The following is a 20,572-nucleotide window of genomic DNA, read 5'->3' as shown; positions in this document are numbered from 1 at the left end:
AGGCATTCCAAATTTTTTGTCTAGTAGAGAAGCTAACCATTACTTTGACAAGATATAGAAGATCCAGGTGCTTATATTTGCATATTTGCTGAAGTTAAATGTTTTCCTCTGCTAAGTGTAGAGACATGTCAGAAGGAAAGCATCATCAACTCTTGAATCTGTAGCCTGAACAAGAACAAGTCTGCTATCACCTGTTTACCAAACAAGTATTGAATAATCATAATGTAATCTAATGGCACATATTTCAAGTACTTTGACCAATTCATCAATTTATAGCAGGGTCAGTAGCATACTAATGAGTGTTGTAATTTAATCAAAGAATAGCCAGCTGGATCAACTAATAGAGTTAACTAGATAGTAGTGCATTTGTGGCAATAGCTGGTACCAAAGGGCAAGTGCCAGCACGGCTGCTTTTCTGGCATTTCACAAGACCTGGGCAAAAGTCGCTGTTTATGCTGGTTAATGATCCACCAGTTGTCCCAGTTCAATGGAATCTGTTCCTGTGACTGACTGGAGAGGACAGAGTGACAGAGGGCAGCTTTTGGGGCACAGGGGTCACAGACGGCTGAGAATATGATCATATTCCACCAGCTGTCTGCACCAGGACGGGTCACTTTCACTTCAGTCCATTCAAGGTGTTAAGTCAACTGCTACTCTTTGGTTAATGTGCTTATTGTCGGGTATATCATTCAAGAGAGGATACATGAAACTTTTTGGAGGAAAATCCAACCCTAACCCTTCCTGAATAAGTTGAATTGAAAGCAAATTGACCCCAACCCCGGTTTGGATCCATGATGTCAACATGTCCTGTATTGTCTGCACACAATGAACTCAAAGCCATCAAAAAGGTGAAGAGGCCGAAAAGACACAGGGCATTTATGACGGCTAATCAATGGTCTATCGTTCTCTATACTACAGCTATATATATTTTAACCATTTATAGCCTACTGTAACTATGGAAAAGAGATGCACACATACTATTCAGCAATAATTCTATTTAATCAAATACAACTTTTGGTATATAACTATACTATAACTATAATTATATAGTTATAATATAACTATACAAGGGGAGAAAGGCTGCATTCCCTCAGGAGAACAAATCTTTAACTCTCAAAACTTTAATCTTTCAAATACTATTTAAACAGAGAAAATCTGATCCCATATGCTTTTTTTCCTTCTGTTTAGACAGCTGTGATATCAGGTCTGCAATGCAAACAGTTGAAAATCAGATTTCAAAGATTTCAGATATCATATGAAGCCTGGATCTCCTGTTCAATGGTCATTTTCTCAATGAATGCTGAACTTTAATCTCAACATTCTTTCATTTCCCCATTCAGGACATGTAGCAAACATGGCACCAAAGGACCGAATAGATGAAATTGATTTTGCGGTGGACTCTGCCCACAAAAAATGCTTTGCTTGGCTGAAAACGTTTATCTATTTCACCCCCTCTCAGTCTTTACTAAATCCCATATCTCTTCTGCTAGAACAGACTTTGACTGGCCTGTATACATATCAGTGCCTGCCAAATGGGTTGAGATATCTGAACCAAAGTGCATTTGGACAGCTATTCAGCTCAGCTAATATTGATCTTGAAAAGATATCAAGAGTTTAACGCTGAGTGATTCATCCCGGTGGCGAAGACAAGGACAGAACTTTTAATAAACTAATGCCTTCTGCAAATCTAAAACACAACATTTCTTCATTGGGATACCAACATTTACACAGTTGGACAGCTAACATTTGACAGTGATAACAGGTACAAAGAAACAAACTTTCTCCGAATTCAGCTGCCTGTGGTGGATGAAACCATCGCACTACTCAGGAAAAGCACACAGCCATGTAATTAGCTGACCAACCTCAATACAACCAAAATATGGTGAGAGCAGCCGCTGAAATGCAGACCAAAATGCATGTGAAACCAGAACAATCCTTGCCCATGTAGTAAGAAGTTAGCATCATGCACTGAGGAAAGGGGCACATCTGATCACCACTTTGAACCAAAGAGCCAATCTGAAATTTGGCTGAGATCAGCTCCATATCTGACATTTGAAATCTTTATTTATGAAAAACCCTAAACCTAATGTTTCTAAATGTTTGTGTTTTGTGTGTATGCACCTGCCTATGCATTTGTGTTGTCTTCACTTCATTATTAGGATGTTGAAACCGTTCAAGAGAAACTAAAAACCTTACGGTAGAACATTCAGTCTGTTTGAGAGCCATTGATTTGCGCATGAGAGAAACTCATTGATCATCAAAGATTGAGAATAACAATAACTGGACCTGGAAATCATCTATAGTCAACATTATTGTATCTATACGTATTTAAATGTGTTCTTAGCATTGTACTCAGTGGCCTGTTGTTGTCAGTCTCCTGAGGATCTGAATCTCCAATCAATGAAAAGATGTAATAAAGTAAAAAAAAAAACCAAACAAACAGTAAATGGTCATCCGATCAGGCTGACCACTCTCTGACCTAATACAAATAAGGTGGCTCGATCACACTCTGTTCATCCAATACCTGTTGACCAAAGCCAGCGGAAAGGTAAAAAAAACATTCTGTCACTTCTTTGTAAAGGGTTACAGTTTTTTTTTTTGTGTGTGCGATATTGTAAGTCATTAAAGAATATGTATTTTGAGTTTAACTGAGATAAGACAATAATTAACATTATTATCATCATTCTTTGTTGAAAATAGAATGTATTTGTGACACTTAACTTAATACAGTATAGCCATGCGAATGGATGGTGTTGACGGTCTAGTTGGCATAATGAATGAGATGTTAATGAATTGTTGTGAAGACTAAACTGCTGATTACATATTGTAATGAAGCTGGTTTTGAGCTCATTGTCTCTTCCCAATTCTCTCCTTCTCTGTGTTCTTGGCAGATGCACGAGAAAATAATTGTTTTCCTTCTCATCTTACTAATGCAGGGTATGACTTTTTTTTACATCTTCAAGATAAGTCTCAATGATTGATTCTCAGCTGTTTTTGCCCTCCCTGACTGACGTGTATCTTCCTCCACAGCATGTGGGCCACTTGTCGCCCAGACTCCGGCCCCGCCAGTGGAGGAATCTGACGCTCCAGGGATACTGCAGAGAGTGGCGGAGACAGCCAGGTATTTCCAATTGCACTCTGATCATGGTCTGCATGTGGCTGATTGATGGCATCAAGTTGGACCTCTCTGTAAATGATTGCCGCTTATCAGGATTGCTAAAATATTTTGTGTTTGTTTGCGTGTGCATGTTTATTTGTACCTTCTTACTCATTTGTGTGCTTGTGCATCTCGTAGGGAAGCCAAAGCTAAAGTCCAGAACATAGGAGGAACTTTGCTGGGGTTTGCTGGTGCTTTTTATGAGGATCACATCCAACCAACAGCTGACCGCTACATTGAATGGGCCTCCAATGCCAGAAGCTCCTTGTGGGAGAGCGTCCAGAAGACCATTGAAGACTACACACCCTTTAATTAAACAGAGCCAGTCCAATTGATCAGCACCCCCAACGATAAGGAAATAGTGACAATAAAATCAACATTTTGACTCCCTGATTAACACTTCTGATTCTTGCTACTCATTGCTGAACCAATCAAATCTTAGAATTGTTTAAGTTGGTTATGCTAAAAACAGGGAATCAAAGTAGACATTGAAACATCCTCTAGTTTACATCAAACAGCCCCAGTTGGCTCTGTGTACTAGTTCTGCTGTCTTATAGTACAGGTCCAGCTGTAATGTGAGAGGGAAACATTGCCAGAGAGAATATTTAAAGGCAGTAATTCCAATTATTAAGTAATCAGAGGACACACTCATCAGCACTAATGATATAATTGGATTAATTCACGCTGATTCAAGTGTCATTTGCAGTTTCTAAGTACGACCATGCAACGCTGCCAGGTAACATTTCCTTAGACCTCGGAGACAATGAACAAATCAGTAAACATAAACCTTATTATTATCATCTTCATTGCTGTGCTCATTGGTCTGGTCATTCAATCTCCATTTACAATCAACATGAAGCAGTGGGACAGATGGCAAAGGAAGACGGGGAGTTTATTTGAAATAGAAGGAGAGACAGATGGTCACCCAGTCAGAAACAGAGAGCAGGAGAAAGTAGGAGAGAGACAGTTAGGCAGAGAGACAGAAAAAAGAACAAAACGTGATAATGATCGAGCATTAGCCTACATCCAGTCCGTCCTATGGTATGAGGGTGAAAGGTGAAGGCAGAAATCCCAGTACGTGTTGCCCCGGGTTCAGCAGGTCTGTCTGGACAAACCTTAGTCGACCTGCTGGCCATTTGACTCTGATCTCTCTCAACAGACATTACGCATCGATCCTGGACTGCTGTCAAGGGAACGCTGATTGAGAAGAGTCTATCAAATAAAGATTATATTTTAGTGCAACAGATGAAAAGTGATGAGCAGGTTTATGCTAAAAAAAAAAAAAAAGCCATGTAACGCTTGTCGATTACGACATACACTGACATTTTGCAGACTCGACGTCTGCATTATCAGGAGGGCTCCAAGTGCATCGCCATATGAATAGAGATAAACTTACATTAGAGGAACATTGCATAACCAGTCATAAGTCATATTTCCACATACTGTATTTAAAGTGAATACTAAGTACAGTGGACTTTGTGTAGGTGAGCGTTTGTGTGTATATGTGTGTGTGTGTGTGTGTGTGTGTGTGCATGTTCAACAGGTCTTGTGTGCATGTGTACGCACATGTGTGTAGGAGTGTGTGTAGGTGTGTGTATGCTCATCAGATGACGTTTGTTTGCAGTCCCCCCCTATATCATCCTGTCCAGATGTGAGTGCCGAGTTACAGACAACTCGCTTTCAGAGAAGACTGTCACTTCTTGGATCTGTACATCCAGCACAACAGCAGGTAATCATTCTCTCTCAATGCATTAGCTTTCGAAGCCTCTCTTCTGAAATAACGTCGGAACTAATAAATATTTAGGACATACTGTATCTCTGAAACTTCTTTTTTTTTTTTTAAAGCTTTAGTGGTTTTATTTTTGCATTTGGCGTGCCTACATTTTCCCTCTTCAGGTTACAATGTCAAAATATGGAAATGATATTCAAACCAAACACATTTATAAATGACCCATTCATCATACGGATAGTTCAATTTTGATTTTTTTCCTTTTTTGTTTCAGACATGAATGGAAAATATGCCTTGGCGCTGATCCTCGCTCTGCAGGGTAAGTCTACACATCAAAGAGAACTGAAAGCCAAACAATTACAATGCATGGACTTAGTGATTTGAACTAAAGCTGAACTATGTGACTGCATTTGTACAATGACTTACTGTGGAGGATTCAGAATTGATTCATTAATTTTGAATGAAAATGCAATTCATTTTGCGTTGGCTATTTGCTTTTCCGGTTGAGAAAATGATTAAAGTTAACTTTTTCAATTGCAGTAACATGCATTTATCTAATAACGGACATAGCAGCATTTGGGGGCAAATCATGACTGACTATACTGTATACTATTCTATACTATGTAACCTATACTGCATAACATTCTCTGGTTGATACAGAGCCAAAAAACTGATAGACTTTTAAATGAGAGTGAGCCAGCAGACAACATTTTACACTGAGAATACTGATCAAAGCAAACTAACTTTCTGCACAGCTATCTAGAGTGAGAAGACAAGGTTTGAAAAGCTGCTTATCTATGGCCTTTGGCCAAGTAGGCACATTGACACACAAACTAAATCCTGTAATACCAAAGCATGAAGTTACATAGATAATTCTTTCAAATTAACATTCGTTATGACACATTTGTTCTTGATAGATATTTATTTTGATATAATACCACTGGTTCTAATATAACAATTCTTCCTCTCTTATTTCATTCTGTCTTGTCTGCTCCAGTCTCCATGAGCCTGTGTGAGGTTCCCATGCCGGAGACGGAGCTCGTGGAGAAGTATGAGGCGATGAAGAGTGTGTTCTACAAGAGGCTGCTGAATGCCTACTCCAAGATTCAGGCTGCTGCTGCACCCATTATGGATAAAATTAACGAGAGCGAACAGGGACAGGCCGGCAAGACCTACATCGAGGATCTGCAGGCCAAGCCCGAGTTCCAGTCCGCCGTCAAGATCGCCACGTGAGTGTTCGCCAACAATACCAGACACAAACCAACCCTGCAATGAAGGGTTTTTTGTTTTTTGTTGATTTGTTTGACTGTCAGTTTCAGGGAATTTCTTAAATGCTAAAGTTACATATTGTGGTCTTTTAACTGAAAACTAAGGAAAATGCATGCTTAAATATTTCTAACTGAAGATATGTCCAAAATAAATAAATGTAGAAAATATAAATCCAATAAGTGAGCTAGGTACTGGATCCCTCTACATCTGTGACTATTTCAACAAGTCTGTCTTCACTGTTGTGTGCAGTGGCGTGGTCCAGGAGGCTGCTCCCCTGGTGGAGAAGGCCCGCATGACCGGCCTGGGACTGTACGGACACTACCTGCGCCCCCACATCGGCACCTACCTGGATGACGGCATCAACCACATCAAGGTCTACCTGGACCAGTTCATGCCCTCTGAGTAAAGAACACCGACTGAAGCAAACCACCTGTCATGCTAGTCTTGGGCAAAAGCTAGCAGCGCTTGTAACAGATTTTAGCTAATAGAAACTATACCAGTCTAAGCTGAGAAGAGCAATGCACAATGCAAATGCATCCTTTGCCTCTATTCAAACCAATATCTTTGCCAAAGTGAGCGAGGGTCAAAAGCATGGCAAACATGTCAACACCACCTATGCAAATTGTGCATGTACAGTATTTTGTGTTTGATACACTAACCAAGGTTTGTGTGCGAGTGTGGATGTCTGTGTGAGAATGTGTTCAATAAAAAATTGAATTGGAAACTATTTTTGTATACTAATTTTTATTTCCTCTTGAGAAGAATCAAGGTTTAGCTTCACAGTATGAGCACAAACTGTCAGAAGGACATCCAACATGTGAAAATAGTGATCATAGTATGAAATATATCTTAGCCTGTGACATAACTTTCCCTATCATATTATTTTAAGAATAAGACACAAGTTGTTCCTGATACCCCCACTGCAATCATTGTGTGGCAAGTTTTAATTTAGCTGTTATAGTTCCACATCCCATTTTGTTGCTATATAAAGGCAGGCACAGTGGAGTGTAAAGTTCACTGCAACTTCTATCAAATGCAAGATGTCATTTTAATTTTGGGCTTTACACTACTAGTGACAATGAGGGACATTCAGATCACAGACATCATGATCAGAGATTATACTAATATACTATATAAAAACTGTTTGACCTCAGGCCCAGATTAGTGGAATTTTGCTCCTAGAATGGTAAAAGATGATAGATGCATTAATGATAACACACACTGTATTTTTCAGACCAATTTACACACTATACTCATTATACTATACTATCATTATCCACGTGTCACTCACTGGCCAAGCTGTGAAACCACGAAGATTATCTTATATAAAGTATTCTTTGCTTGAAATGGAGGCCTATTAACTGCAACTTCACTTTTCAGTGTTATTACACTACACAACATTCTCTGTTTGATGTGATTGAATCACAGCCCATTGAAGCATTTTATTATTTAGTGTTAATGGATGCCCCCTGTGGGCCATTCTTGAGCTAATCTTTTATGATGCCATTTTGTGTAAGAGCAGTAGGATTTGACTTCTCTCTCCTTTTGGATATGATGGTAATTGCTGATGATGTTGGTTTTGATTTATTCTCAACATAATCCTAGTGGTCAAGATGTAATATAACATTTTCAAGATAACAGAATGAATTGAATATCATGTCATTGTTGCTGTAGCAATGCCATTATGCAACCTCTTGTCCCCTTCAGCTGCAATATCCATGCACAGCAGCACCACATAGCATTGAATCAGCTCAACTCAACTCAACTTTATTTATATATACTTTACACACAACACAGTTGATCCAAAGTGCTTTACAACACACACAGAGGAAAACAAAAACAAAAGAAGGAAACAAACACAATAGAAGAGGAGAAAAATCAGTGATGATAAATAATAATGATAATAATAATAATAATAATAATAGTGAAGGCACATGGTCACACAGAGCCCAAAGTGACAACACAGACCTACAGAGACTTCAGGAAAAATACCTGAGCTAGTTAAGTTAGGCACAGTTAAAAGCTAATGAGTAGAAGTGTGTTTTAAGATGACTCTTGAAGATCCCAATAGTGGGGGAGAATCGGATGGTGGGAGGAAGAGAATTCCATAGTTTTGGGGCAGCGATAGACCCAGCTGGACCCATTTCATAAAAAACTAACTATCTAACATTTTGATATTCACCCACATCCCACTACTGACCCACAGCGGTCCTGGTAGCGACCCACGCTGTCGGGTCACAAAGCAACATGACATGTGAGGCCGGATCACATGACTGGCCTGGGATGTTTACTTAGGACTGGATCAATGCAACACCCACAGAGAAAAATGACCTCTCAACCCAAAACACATCAGATCAGAGAGGAGATTTCACTGTGGCAATTCTACATCTGGACAGAAGTTTGACAAAATTGCAGTATATACTCTGAGAAGGCAGCTGGGAAGCTGTTAAACCTCGTGGTTTTAATGTTTGATAGATAAAAAGGATGTTCTTTGGTCATAAAAACATAACTTCAGAGCTCCAAAATCATTGAAAAAGACTTTATTCTCATGGCTTATGATTTTGCCCAATGGCTTTTTATCACAGTATGAAAAAATAATAATATTTCAATTTTGCTTGACAGCAAACAGCTGTCATTGTTTACAAATGACCAGCCTAGGGTGCTCTGTCATGGCCAGCAAACATGATTTAGCAATCATTAGCCAAAGCCAAAATACATGTTATCAAAAAATAAAAAAAGGAAAAGAAAAGCAATGAAAAACAGACCCAAAACCTCTAGGCTGAATAGACGAAAAGCTTCTGTCTTCTGTATAGTTGCATCAAAGAACAAATGAAAGTTATACAAGCACACTACAAAGAACGGAAAATACACACACAGAATCAAAGGGGCTGTAATTTGTAGTCCCAGTTTCATTTGACATCACATGAATGAGAAAACATCCATTTCATTATTCAGCCCAGAGGGACTTGCAGCTTTGAGTGTGAAGTCCAAAAAATCTTGTACTGAAACAGATGCTTCTCCATTTCTGATTGAGACCCTGGTGATGAGCAGAGGTTGTTCGGGGATCTATCAGAAGGAGAAGTGGAAGATTTCTTACTTTCTCACTGATGTGAGAGGGTTTTTCTGATCCGTCAAGGAAATCTCAGGCAACCTTGGAACATCCACACAAAAAAGCGCTGCAAGTTGCCATTTGATTGGCGTGCAATAAATCTAATCTAGCTGGCCTGTATATTTCAGAACTTGAAGTAGCCGGTGTTTCTGACCTATATGAGCCAGGATGACGTGTTCAAGACTCTCTAGACTTGGGACTGTCTTTGTAGGACTTAGGACTATCTTATTGAGACATGAACGAATCATCACCGTTATGCAAGTAACAAGAGAGTCCTTATGGAGGCTGTGAGCAGGGCAAGGGATATATTGCACGAATTAACTTATGCACTAATCAGTGGAAAAAAGATTGATTTACTGCAATGCATTCACAATCAGGTTCCATAATTAACACAGAATTGGTGGGAAATTTGCCAAGATGACCCGCCCTTTCAACCCCTGTGCTAATGAAATCAAATCAGAGTAACTTTTGAACTGGCTGTTGATGACCCTCGAAGCCCCACGACACTTTACCCACCCTGCCCATGTTTATATAGATAGTCACACTTACTGTTTTATCAAAACACAATGCCACACATACTCCCACAGACAGGGCAGACAACAGCAGGGGTTTATCTCCCACAGAGTGCACTTTGGCCCTGGGAACGACATGTCAACACATTCGCACTCCTATATATACAGGTTGGGTCAGCTGTGCCTCTTACTCTGTTTTCTTCATCACAGTCATTTCCGGAGAGGAGAGACAGTGAGTACTGCCGCATTTCCTTGCTGTTTACTAAGTGGAATAGAATGTAATAGTGATAGAAATGTGCAGAAGATTTATGGTAGGCGACTGGGAAATGAAAAGAGGTGAAAGGGAATTTAATGTATTTTTCAAGGAACAAGCTCTATGTTAAATGAGGCTGACAATAAGAATTTTGCTGTCTTTTATCAAGAGAAAAAAAAAATGGAGGAGCACATTTCAGACACTCAGAATCAACACAAATCTCTCGACTACACATCGTCAAGAGAATCTATGACACTGTGTCTCACCCTAGTGGATAAGGTGAGGTAAGCATTAGCTGACTAAAGCTCTGTTCCCTCTCTATTCACAGATCCTGAGTGACACCATGAACAAGCTGTTGGTCATCACCGTGCTGGTTGCACTCTTGGCGCTCAGTAAGTGCATTCTCTCAGACCGAAATCAACGAAGCTTAATTCAGAAGAGGGTGATTTGATGATACACTCTGGCCAACTTTGACCTTACGGCACCTCTGACCTGCTTTGTGTAGGTGCTGAAAGCTTCCGTGTGCCGAGGCAGGCTGCTGCAGAGGAGGAGGAGGGCACCCTGGCCAGGATCACAGATACCGTCAAGTCCTACTATGAGCAGTCCGTCAACACCGCCTCCAACTACCTGGAAAGCATCAAGGGCATGAAGCTGGAGGAGAAGGCCAAGTAAGAGACACAAAATGCAGATTCTTGTAATGCAGTGCGGTGTGTGCAATCACGCAGCGATTGCACATATTTACACCCATTACAGCTGGCAAAGCAATAATGCAACAAAACCATGAATTAAAGCATTTGTTCATATTTAAATCTGTTCTCTTTTTGTGTGTCGCCCATAGGAACCTTTTCGAGGAGACTACCAAAGCTGTGAGCACCTACACTGGCATCCTGCAGGACCAGCTTTACCACATCTTCTACCCCCAAAACTGATTTCCAGTGTCCTCCAGTATCCTTCATGACAGCTGCTGTCCCTTGTGGAAACAGCTCAGTCTCTCATAAGAACTTTAAGCCAAAACCTTTCAAGCCCCACAAGACCTAAAGCCTCAAACCTCATTTCACTCTCCGAACCGGCCGTATCTCACCTCACCCAAGCCTCTGCAGCCTCAGACAGCATCTTCATCAGACGAGAACATTGGACCGAGCTCTTTGCTGTGCATCCTTGAGCCACTGCACTGGTGGTAAATGAGGATAACCACCTTACTGGGACTCTAACACTTTAAAAAATCAACCAAAAGCTTGCACAGAGGAAAGTGGAGAGAATTACCGAGCGAGCACAAGCAAAGGAGCACACAGCACCTTACCGTTTACAATGGATTTGTCCATGTGTCTCACAACCGGGAAAATAACACAATTAATTTAATAATCTAGCGCCACCTAGTGGTATTTTTCTTTTCACACGATTGACTCAGACTTCATGGTCATCCCACGTCTGAATAAATTGAAATATTTATGTTGCATATCTTGAAATAAAATATTTATACAAAAGTGGTGTCTGTAGTCATTGGAAATTGAAGCATGAAATATGAATTATGTTTAACATAGTAAATTGCTCAATATTATTCCAGGGGACTAGCAGTACTGTGAATGCAGTCCTGTGAGTACTGAATTCACTTTCACTGCATTGATGCAAAGGATCACATGTTTATCTCTGTATGAATCCACAACAAGGCACAAGCCTTTCATCAACCGAGGCAACTCCAGAATATAGGCTGTACTCGCGATTAATCATGAATGAAAAGAAAATATCAATATGGTAACATGTGAGTGTGAAGAAGCAGAGAGGAATAAACAGCAAAGACTGCAAAGACTTTTTGTGGGTTCTGACAACCAGTGATGAGTTTCTGATGTCTAATTAATGCAGAAATGTGCAATGTGTGGTTTCTTTTGAGGCTACACAAAACAAAGTGATGAATTTGAATTCAAAAACCATCTTGTTTACCAAAGACATGCTTACCCAGGAGCCACAGTACAAGACCAAAGAGATGTAACCAACATGCGTGTCGACTTTTTGCTCAAGGAATGAAAGGAAATCAAAACAAAGAAAGAAATCTGAAACCAAAATGGATTCTGATCATTAATTTTGAAAAACAAACAGCTTAACAAGTACTTTGTGTCCCAACCCACAAGTCAAGGTACTGGAAGCCAGTCAGAGTTGTGCAATCTGTGACATTTGGTGGTATTAGGACAAGCCTTTTGAAATTGCATCATGGTGAAATATTAACTTTATCAGTAGTGGTAGGAATAATATCTCCAGTCTGATCTCTCTTTTACAATTTTTTTTTGTGGCGCTGCAAAGACCTATTCATTCATCAATGACAGCATTGTCCATTTTAGAGTGCACATATAAAATGCACACTATAAAAAACGGTTTTAATATAGTCCGCTGAGCCAAGAGAATCTCTGTGCTCCAGGTTTTTGTTGTTCTTTAATCTGTGAAATGAGACATACACTTCACCGAAACACAGAAAGCGTAAATGAAATCCTCTATTATGCCTCTCCTTTGAAACCAATATCTTCTGTATTTGTTACAGTGGTGTCTGAGTCCTTGGAGTGGGCAATGACAGAACTGTGTCACTTTGAGACATTTCATTTCCAGCATAATACACATTGTCTGTCTCACATTTCTTCGGTAAGTGCACAGTAACACAGTAAATAAGGTGCGTCCCGTTCCCTGACCCTTATTGTAAACCAAGGTGCCGAGAATTGCTCTGATAAGGTTATAGTATGACGAAGGTAAGGGTGAGTGGGAAATGATGCTGAATAGTAATAAAACAGTGTGTTCCTCCCATTGCCCTATAAAAAGCCCATGTACAGGTTTAAAAGTGTCATATGGATCAAATTGTAATCACACACTATAAACTATAGAAGAATACAACAGCATGAGGATACTGCTGCTGGTGATTGCTTTGGGGCTCACAGGTAAGTATTTCCCATGGATTGCCTAAATGTCCTTAACTAAATATTGCAATAGCCAGCTGGTTTATCCTGGTTCTCGCTGGTGTATTACAGGAGCGGCTCCTGTCGAGGATGACAAGGTGTGCCAGCCTCACTCCAGACCCTGGCAGGTCAATCTGCATGGCGGGGGAGCAACCTGCAGTGGGGCCCTTATCAACAAGTGGTGGATAGTAACCTCAGGCTGTGGGTTTCAGGCCAGGTAGGTACTGCTGACTGGTAGTGCCCAATGAATACTTACACTACCAGTCAATAGTTTGGACACACACATTTTTCTTTATTTCTACTATTTACACATTTTAGAATAATAGTAAAGACATCGAAACTGTGAAATAACATAAATGGAATTATGTAGTGACCAAAAAAAGTGTTAAAAAAAATCAAAACTATCTTTATTCTAGATTTTTTTTAAAGTAGCAACCCTTTGCCTTGATGGAAAGGCAAAGGCTTTGGAAAGAAATTCATACACAGGCATCAACTTTTTTATATTTATATTTATATTTTTTATATTTGTATAAAAAAACAAATTTCAAGCATTTAAGCATAAGCCTTGAGTTCAAAATGGCTTTAAGATAATGGAAAAACATGGTATATTCAATCAGGTTGGTCCAAACTTTTGACTGGTAGTGCACCTATTGCTGATGTCATGTGAAAACCACGAAACGTCAATTTTGGTGGTGGTGGTGGTGGTGGGGGGGGGGTTGTCTTCTTTTTTCCATGAATTGCAAGTTTGCATAATCTTTTATGTGCTGAGTAAGTTTTATGACCCTTCAAAGTAATTCAAAACACATTTCATGTAAAAGGTTCCGGTTTTTCTTCCTGAAAAAGCTCCTGAAAAATTTACCTTTGGAGCAAGCAATGTTTTCATCTGACAGCAACACTGTTATTTTATATTGGCCCAATTTCCCAAGAACGTCTTTGTAATATAATCACATTTGTCTTTGTGAAACCTAGCCCAGATCCTCAGACTAACAGTATATTCTGTCCTTTAAGAATTCAACAAGGGTCGCCTTGTATTATTTACTCCTCACTACTTCTATCATTAATTAAATTGCTCCAGCTTTTTCAGTATGACCTTCTGTCTTTATCTCTTCCAGTGGTTCAACCAGTTTTTGTTTATCCTCCTGAAGGGATTCAAAATTCGGCATGTTTTGCATATATTTTGGTCTCTCACAAAGCCTGTCATGAATAGGTCACACACTGTTATCAGCTGTTTACACCATTCTGTAGCACTGTACACACACGCTGTACTGATCCGTCATCTTATCCAGAGAGCATAACATCTTAATACTCTCCTGTGTCAGCAGATGAGGCAATCACACCACACATACTCAGATGTGTATACAGACTGAACAAACTTGTTTACCTTAGTAATTATGACATTTTTAGGTAGTCAGCATCAGTCAGAACCACTATATATTGTAGGCAGAACCACTGCAAACTGTCTTTCACTTGTGTGCCTGCTTAATTAAACCCAAACCTTTACCTGCTGTCCGTCTCTGTCTCATCCTTGCCTGAGCTTTGCTGTTTCTAGGTCATAAGTTCACGTCTTCCGGGTCCACACCTTCGCTCCACACATTAAAGCCTATTTTCTTTGCCTCTTCACTCCCCCATTCCTCGCCTCTCTTCCTCTGCTCTTCTCTCACGCCTTTCCCCCACCCTCTCCTCTCCTCTTCTATCCTCTGCAGTCCCTATCATACTGTGGCATCTCTGGGGGAACATGACCTGACCGTGGAGGAGGGGACAGAGCAGCACATTCAGGTGGCCGATGTGATCCGTCACAGCCCCTACCGGTCACCCCTCCACAGCCTCACCATGGTCCGCCTGGCGGAGCCGGCCCGCCTCACCCGGTTCGTCCAGCCCCTCCCCCTGCCCACACGCTGCCCGCAGCCTGGAGAGAAATGCCACGTCAGCGGCTGGGGCTCCACCATCCCAAATCATTGTGAGTAGATTTGAAGGTGCCAGATATGGCTTATAAACATCAATAAATCATTACCAAATGAATTGTGAGAGATTAGTGTAAGTACCATAAACAAACAAGCAAGACCATCGCAGAGAAGATTGGCAGCCTCTACTGACTTCTACTATTTCTATGGCACAAAGGGAGATTCTTTTTGTGGCACAGAACAGGAACAGTTTTATTTACACAGTAACACAAAACTTTATCCCAGTCCCATTATTCCAACTGCATAGTTTAAACTTCATATTAGCTTAGCTAGTCGAAGTGTTTGCTGGTAATTGGCTCTTATCCTCCTTCTTGCTCTTCAAAACAAAAACATGGAGCGACGCCAAGGAGGGAGAAGGGGTACAAGCGGCAACATCCTCTTTACATCAGGAAGCACCAGGGTTTATGGGAAATGTAGTCTTAAATTTGAGAAGTACAAATGTAGCAGTTGTAATGTATTTTTACCATGACTTGGGTGAATGTTCGATTCTGATTGGCTGGTGGGCATCAATTTGTTAGAAGCCTCCAGAAAAAAACAGTTTGATAACTATTCTGATATCTCTAGCAAGGTACGAGCATTCTGTTTCAGTCATGACTAAAAATGGGTTTATAAGGGGATTTTCAAATGGCCTGTCAAAATGGCTCATTAAATAAGTAGGCCTTGAAAATAACACTCACTCAGTGTTTAGTCCACAAAGCAGGTTAATATATGCATAAGCATGCAGAAGAATGGGCATGTTAAGAAGAAATGCATCTTGAGGGAAGCAAGGCAGCAATCTTTGTCATAGAACGGGTGGCAGATTCATGGGTGATGGTCATTGTTTTCACACATGTATTTAGGAGATACATACAGTGAAAGGTGTATGTGTGAGGTAATGTATCTCGTATGATTTTGAGTGCATTGTTTGAATGTGCGTCTTTGGCCCTATACCTTCCTCCTCTTCAACGCAGCCGAGCCTCGGCAGTACCTGAAGTGTATAACTGCGCCCGTTGTGGATGACCAGACCTGTATGAACACTTTCCCTGAGTACCTGTTCTGGAGTGAAGGCATGTTCTGCGCCGGTCAAGCTAACACAGACAACTGCATGGTGAGTATACAGAGTTGGGAGTATTAATTATGGGCGGAGAAGATGGACACAACCCAACCAGACTGTGGAATACACTGCCATAATCCTCCTGCAGTATAATTTGCATCTGTCACGCTGCAACAATTAATCTGCCATCTCTCTCCCTCTCTTTTTCTCATTCTCCCTCTGCCTTTCTTTCACTCTTTCCCTCCGCCTCTGTCTTTCTCTGTGTCATTTCAGTTCACTTCACCTCACTTTATTGGCATGAATGTCTCATCAGCAACTGCAAAAGTGTCTATATACATGAATAAATAGGAATTGATCCAAAAAGAGAAGAATAATAACTATAATCCTCCCTTCCTCTCTTCTTCCCTACCCGCTCTCCTTCCCTCCCTCCTCCTCTCCCTCCCCCAGGCTGATGGTGGCAGCGTGGTGGAGTGTGATGGCCAGTTGCAGGGTCTGCTGTGGTTCAGACACGGCTGCAGCGACCCAGCCGACCCCACCGTCTACACAAAGCTGTGCAGGTACAACAGCTGGATCGACAGTGTGATGGACCGCTACGCATCCATTACTCTGCCGCCTACAACCTCAGAGGAGATGCTGTGAGGCACCAGAGGGACACATTTAACGGCAGACATTGTAAACACCGCTACAAATACGGCACTTGACCAGTTTATGGTCAAGAAATGTGTGTCCTGTCAGAGTGACACTGAACCAATACCTGGATACTGTAAGTTGCTCTAGGTAAGAGTAGGCAAATATGTAACTGTGTTTAGTCAATGTGCAAAATTTATTCTCAGCAGCACTCCTTAAGCATGAAAAGCTGTACGCAAACTCAAAAAATGTAGATATAAGCAACAAAAAATAAAATGAAATCTGCTGAAATGCTCCATGTGTTATTCATTGATTTTATTACAGCCTTTACTCTGTGATTTCTCCCATTTCTTCATTTGCCTCAGCAAACGGTTTCCACAGCTGGCTAATAGCTGCTGCTAATGAGCTCTGATTGTTTCACACTAGATCCTACCTTCACACATGGTGCTGTGTGCTCTTTTGTGTGTGTGTGTGTGTGTGTGTGTGTGTGTGTGTGTGTGTGCATGTGAGTGGTGTACAGTATAATGAAAGGAAATGAAACTTTACCACCCACCTGACTCTCATGCATGTTTTCCATAGAGAATCAGTGCAGACTAGTTATATTTTCATTAAAGCAGAGGGTCTTTCACAGCAAATGTGCTTTAACAATGCATGGTTGGTTTAAGGTTAAACATGGTTAGACTTGGCAGCAAATGCAGTCATTGATTTGTTCAAAAAATCTAATATTAAAACCATCAAATTATGTGATTAGGATTATGTGATTATGCGTTGAGGATTTCAACACTCAGGACCTGCAACTCTCTCAGCTTTATAAGAAGCATTTCTTTCCAAAACACTATTCCTGATCTTCATTGTTCCATAATTAAAAAGCACAAGTGAATATATCCTCTAAAATACCACTCATTAATTTTGTAATTAATGGCGCAAGATAGATAATAATGTCAGTAATTGGCAATAGTGAGTTTTACTTTCATGCCAGCAAACATTTTGTAAGATTGTCACATTTTTCAGATGGTTGAAATCTTATTTTCGACTGAAACTCATAATTTCTATTCATTACAGTAATTTCATGAAATTCATTAACATGAAATTAAATCAAATAGAATGAGATCTGCGCTTGGTAATCAGGTGTGCCTGGGAGTACTGCTTTGCATAATTGCTGCCACATTAAAAAAGGATGAGAACCATTGGTCCATAGCACCACTAGATGGGGATAAAGCCTAATAATACCAGAGTGACTCATATTCAGAGAGAGAGAGAGAAAGTCAGAGAGAGAGAGAGAGAGAGAGAGAGAGAGAGAGAGAGACCCCAACTGCTCATGGAGATGTGGACAGGTGAAATGAGTCTGGCATTCTTTGCAAGGTTTTGCATGGGTGTGTCCAGATCTGAACTCTGCCAAGGCATCGCTCTCACACTTTCGGCCGAACACACACACACACACACACACACACACTCTGGTTGACACCGTTGGCTCAAACACATTCACATAATTAGCAATAAACACATGTATCTAATACAATATGACCAAGACACATGAATACAAATAAACTGGAAATTACATTGGCAGGGACACACACACACACACACACACACACACACACACAATCACACATACAGAGTGACTGACAGCTGTGTCCATAATCACCCAGGCAGTAGAACACAGAGGCCACTCCACCATCTGTTCTCGGCACGTCTCTCTCCCTATCCCTCACCCCCTTTTCCCCTCTTCTTGTACCCAATCCCCCCCACCCACCCACCCACCCCGACACCCACCCACCCCGACACCCACCCATCCTCACCCCCTATGGGCCCCTGACTTCACCCTTCCCAGGGATATGTTGCCAAATAAAAAGCTTGGCAAACGACAAACTCCAGTTGGTGATCATAATAGAGCAAACAAGCATCAATATGAACAAAAGAGACTTTCGTTTCAGAGGTAGAATTCCACTCTCAGAATTGTATTAATACATGTTTAACAATATACTATGCTGATGCCACTTAGTATACTTACGCCTATGCTATGACATTTCCATTTTACATATTTACCATATTTAACATTTAACATTACAAGGCAGAAATCTAAAACAAAACTAGGGAAGAGAGAAAAGGCAACAAAATTAAAGAGAAAGAAAAAAATGTACGCAGGGGACAGAAGGCATATGGGGTGTGTGTGTGTGTGTGTGTGTGTGTCGGGGGGGGGGGGGGGGTGGTCTGTAGTCTCAGTGTGTGTGTTATTCTTTCCATTTCTCAAATTTCTTTCAATGTGGATAGCCATTGTTCATAATTTGGGGGATATGGCTGTTTAATGTTATAGCTATTGTGGCAGTAATTACTAGTATTTATAACAGATAGATACTTCCTCCAGCATTTATTCCCTCAGGCAGGACACCCAATATAGCAATCTTGTCCCAAAAGATTTGCGGCTTAGTATGGCCCATAGTATGTTGGCTGCCTTCCTGGTCACCACATTGTCTCAGACAGACAGTAGTGGGCGCGGTGCCCACTTTGCTAGGAGATCTAAAGAATCTGCTTCATAATTTCCACCTGAATTCTCTCTGAGAATATGAATTAGTCACCTTATGTTCTTCTGCACACTCTGTCTCTGTAAATTCTACCTGAAAATCAGCCTCCCATTTCCTTTTGAAATAGAGGGATTCATAGTCATCCAGTAAGGTTAAACGAGTATTGGTTTCTGGGACATAGTTTTGGTCAAGACCCAAAAGCTGCTTGAAGCCCTTAACTGTCTGGATAGCAAGCCGCTCTTCGTGCTTCTGAAGAAAGCTCCTCTAAAAATACCTGTTCTTGGAGCCATTTCATGTGATAGAGAATTATATTAGCTTAAAAATGGTGCCTAAATGCCATTTCACAAATTAAAAAGGTGGATAAACTGAGCCCAGGAGGATTTACCATCTACTACACCCCTGACCCAACATGATTCTGATTCTGATTCTGATCCTGATTCTGTTTCTGATTCTGATTCTGATATCTTCCTCATGGCCCAAAAGGATGTGTCATTTTCAACACAACCTTGACTGTGTCTGGTCTGGTACAACACACATTTTGCTACTTTTCAACACCGCATAATGACACGTGTTGAAGAGTAACATAATTGTGCGTTGTCCCACACTAGACACACACAGATGCGGTCAAAATGACATGTTTGTTTGTTTCTAAGAGGCACCACCCAAAGCTCCCACCCCGGCTTTAATGGGCTTCCACAATCATAAGTTGTAAAGATAAGCTGACCTTGGCAGTCCGAGGGATTTTTATGCCCAGGAATAAATTCCAGACACACGTCAGACTCCCCCTTGCTGCTCTCCTTGTCTCTATTTCTGTATCTCTTTCCATTTCTGTCAAACACACACATACGCAAAACACAGACTGTGGAATCCTCCTCTCCCCTGCCCCAGTCAGTTATATTATGCTTACCCTTATTAATGGTTATCCATTAGTTCTTCCCTCCATACCTCCCTCCCTCCCTCCCTCATACTGTAAATTATTCCACCATTTTTCTGTGTCCTCCCTTCCCGCCTCTCTCCTCTGGCTTTCATAACTCAGGCACTCACATACAGCCCACACCAACAAATACCATCCTCAATTGCTCAAACGCCGTGGCATAAACGGATTAATGAGGGAATTAAAATGAACGATGATCCATGGGGGAAATCTTCCTCGGTGTGAGACAGTGTTTATCAGCGGTTTGGTACAATATCCGTACATGTAAATCCGTAAATGCAAGGCAGCTCTCTCCCCTTCCTCCCATCTCCCTCCATCAGCTCTCTTTCTCTGGCAAACTGTCCCCATCACTCATCGCTGGCTTACATTCCCAGCATTCCCCTGTGACACCTGGCTCATAAGACAGGAAAGAGGCAAAGTCACACTCACACTCACACTCACACACACACACACACACACACAATGCATACACTCTAAATCCTCCATCATACAGTTTTCCTTCTTAACAATGACAGGTCTTTTCACAGAGA

At 41.0% G+C, this 20,572-nt stretch overlaps 3 protein-coding genes across 3 annotated transcripts; all 3 read left to right on the top strand.

The window, feature by feature from the left end:
* The first annotated feature begins 5,160 nt into the window (after nucleotides 1–5,160).
* On the top strand, nucleotides 5,161–6,787 carry apoa2 (apolipoprotein A-II). Its single transcript, XM_071908511.1, has 3 exons — nucleotides 5,161–5,205; nucleotides 5,884–6,115; nucleotides 6,405–6,787. Exons 1-3 carry the CDS (start codon nucleotides 5,163–5,165, stop codon nucleotides 6,559–6,561), a joined length of 432 nt encoding a protein of 143 aa, XP_071764612.1. The 5' UTR covers nucleotides 5,161–5,162; the 3' UTR covers nucleotides 6,562–6,787.
* A 3,585-nt stretch (nucleotides 6,788–10,372) lies between these two features.
* On the top strand, nucleotides 10,373–10,980 carry apoc2 (apolipoprotein C-II). The gene is made up of 3 exons (XM_071908514.2): nucleotides 10,373–10,421; nucleotides 10,535–10,697; nucleotides 10,868–10,980. Exons 1-3 carry the CDS (start codon nucleotides 10,373–10,375, stop codon nucleotides 10,956–10,958), a joined length of 303 nt encoding a protein of 100 aa, XP_071764615.1. The 3' UTR covers nucleotides 10,959–10,980.
* Nucleotides 10,981–12,907: 1,927 nt separating this feature from the next.
* LOC139918946 (trypsinogen-like protein 3) lies at nucleotides 12,908–16,598 on the top strand. Its single transcript, XM_071908492.1, has 5 exons — nucleotides 12,908–12,947; nucleotides 13,038–13,182; nucleotides 14,669–14,922; nucleotides 15,877–16,013; nucleotides 16,407–16,598. Exons 1-5 carry the CDS (start codon nucleotides 12,908–12,910, stop codon nucleotides 16,596–16,598), a joined length of 768 nt encoding a protein of 255 aa, XP_071764593.1.
* The last annotated feature ends 3,974 nt before the right edge of the window (nucleotides 16,599–20,572 follow it).

The sequence above is a fragment of the Centroberyx gerrardi genome, chromosome 12 (assembly GCF_048128805.1).
Source record: "Centroberyx gerrardi isolate f3 chromosome 12, fCenGer3.hap1.cur.20231027, whole genome shotgun sequence".
Lineage (NCBI taxonomy): Eukaryota > Metazoa > Chordata > Actinopteri > Beryciformes > Berycidae > Centroberyx > Centroberyx gerrardi.
The sequence above is the reverse complement of the archived record's forward strand: the minus strand, read 5'-3'. Positions and strand labels throughout refer to the sequence as shown.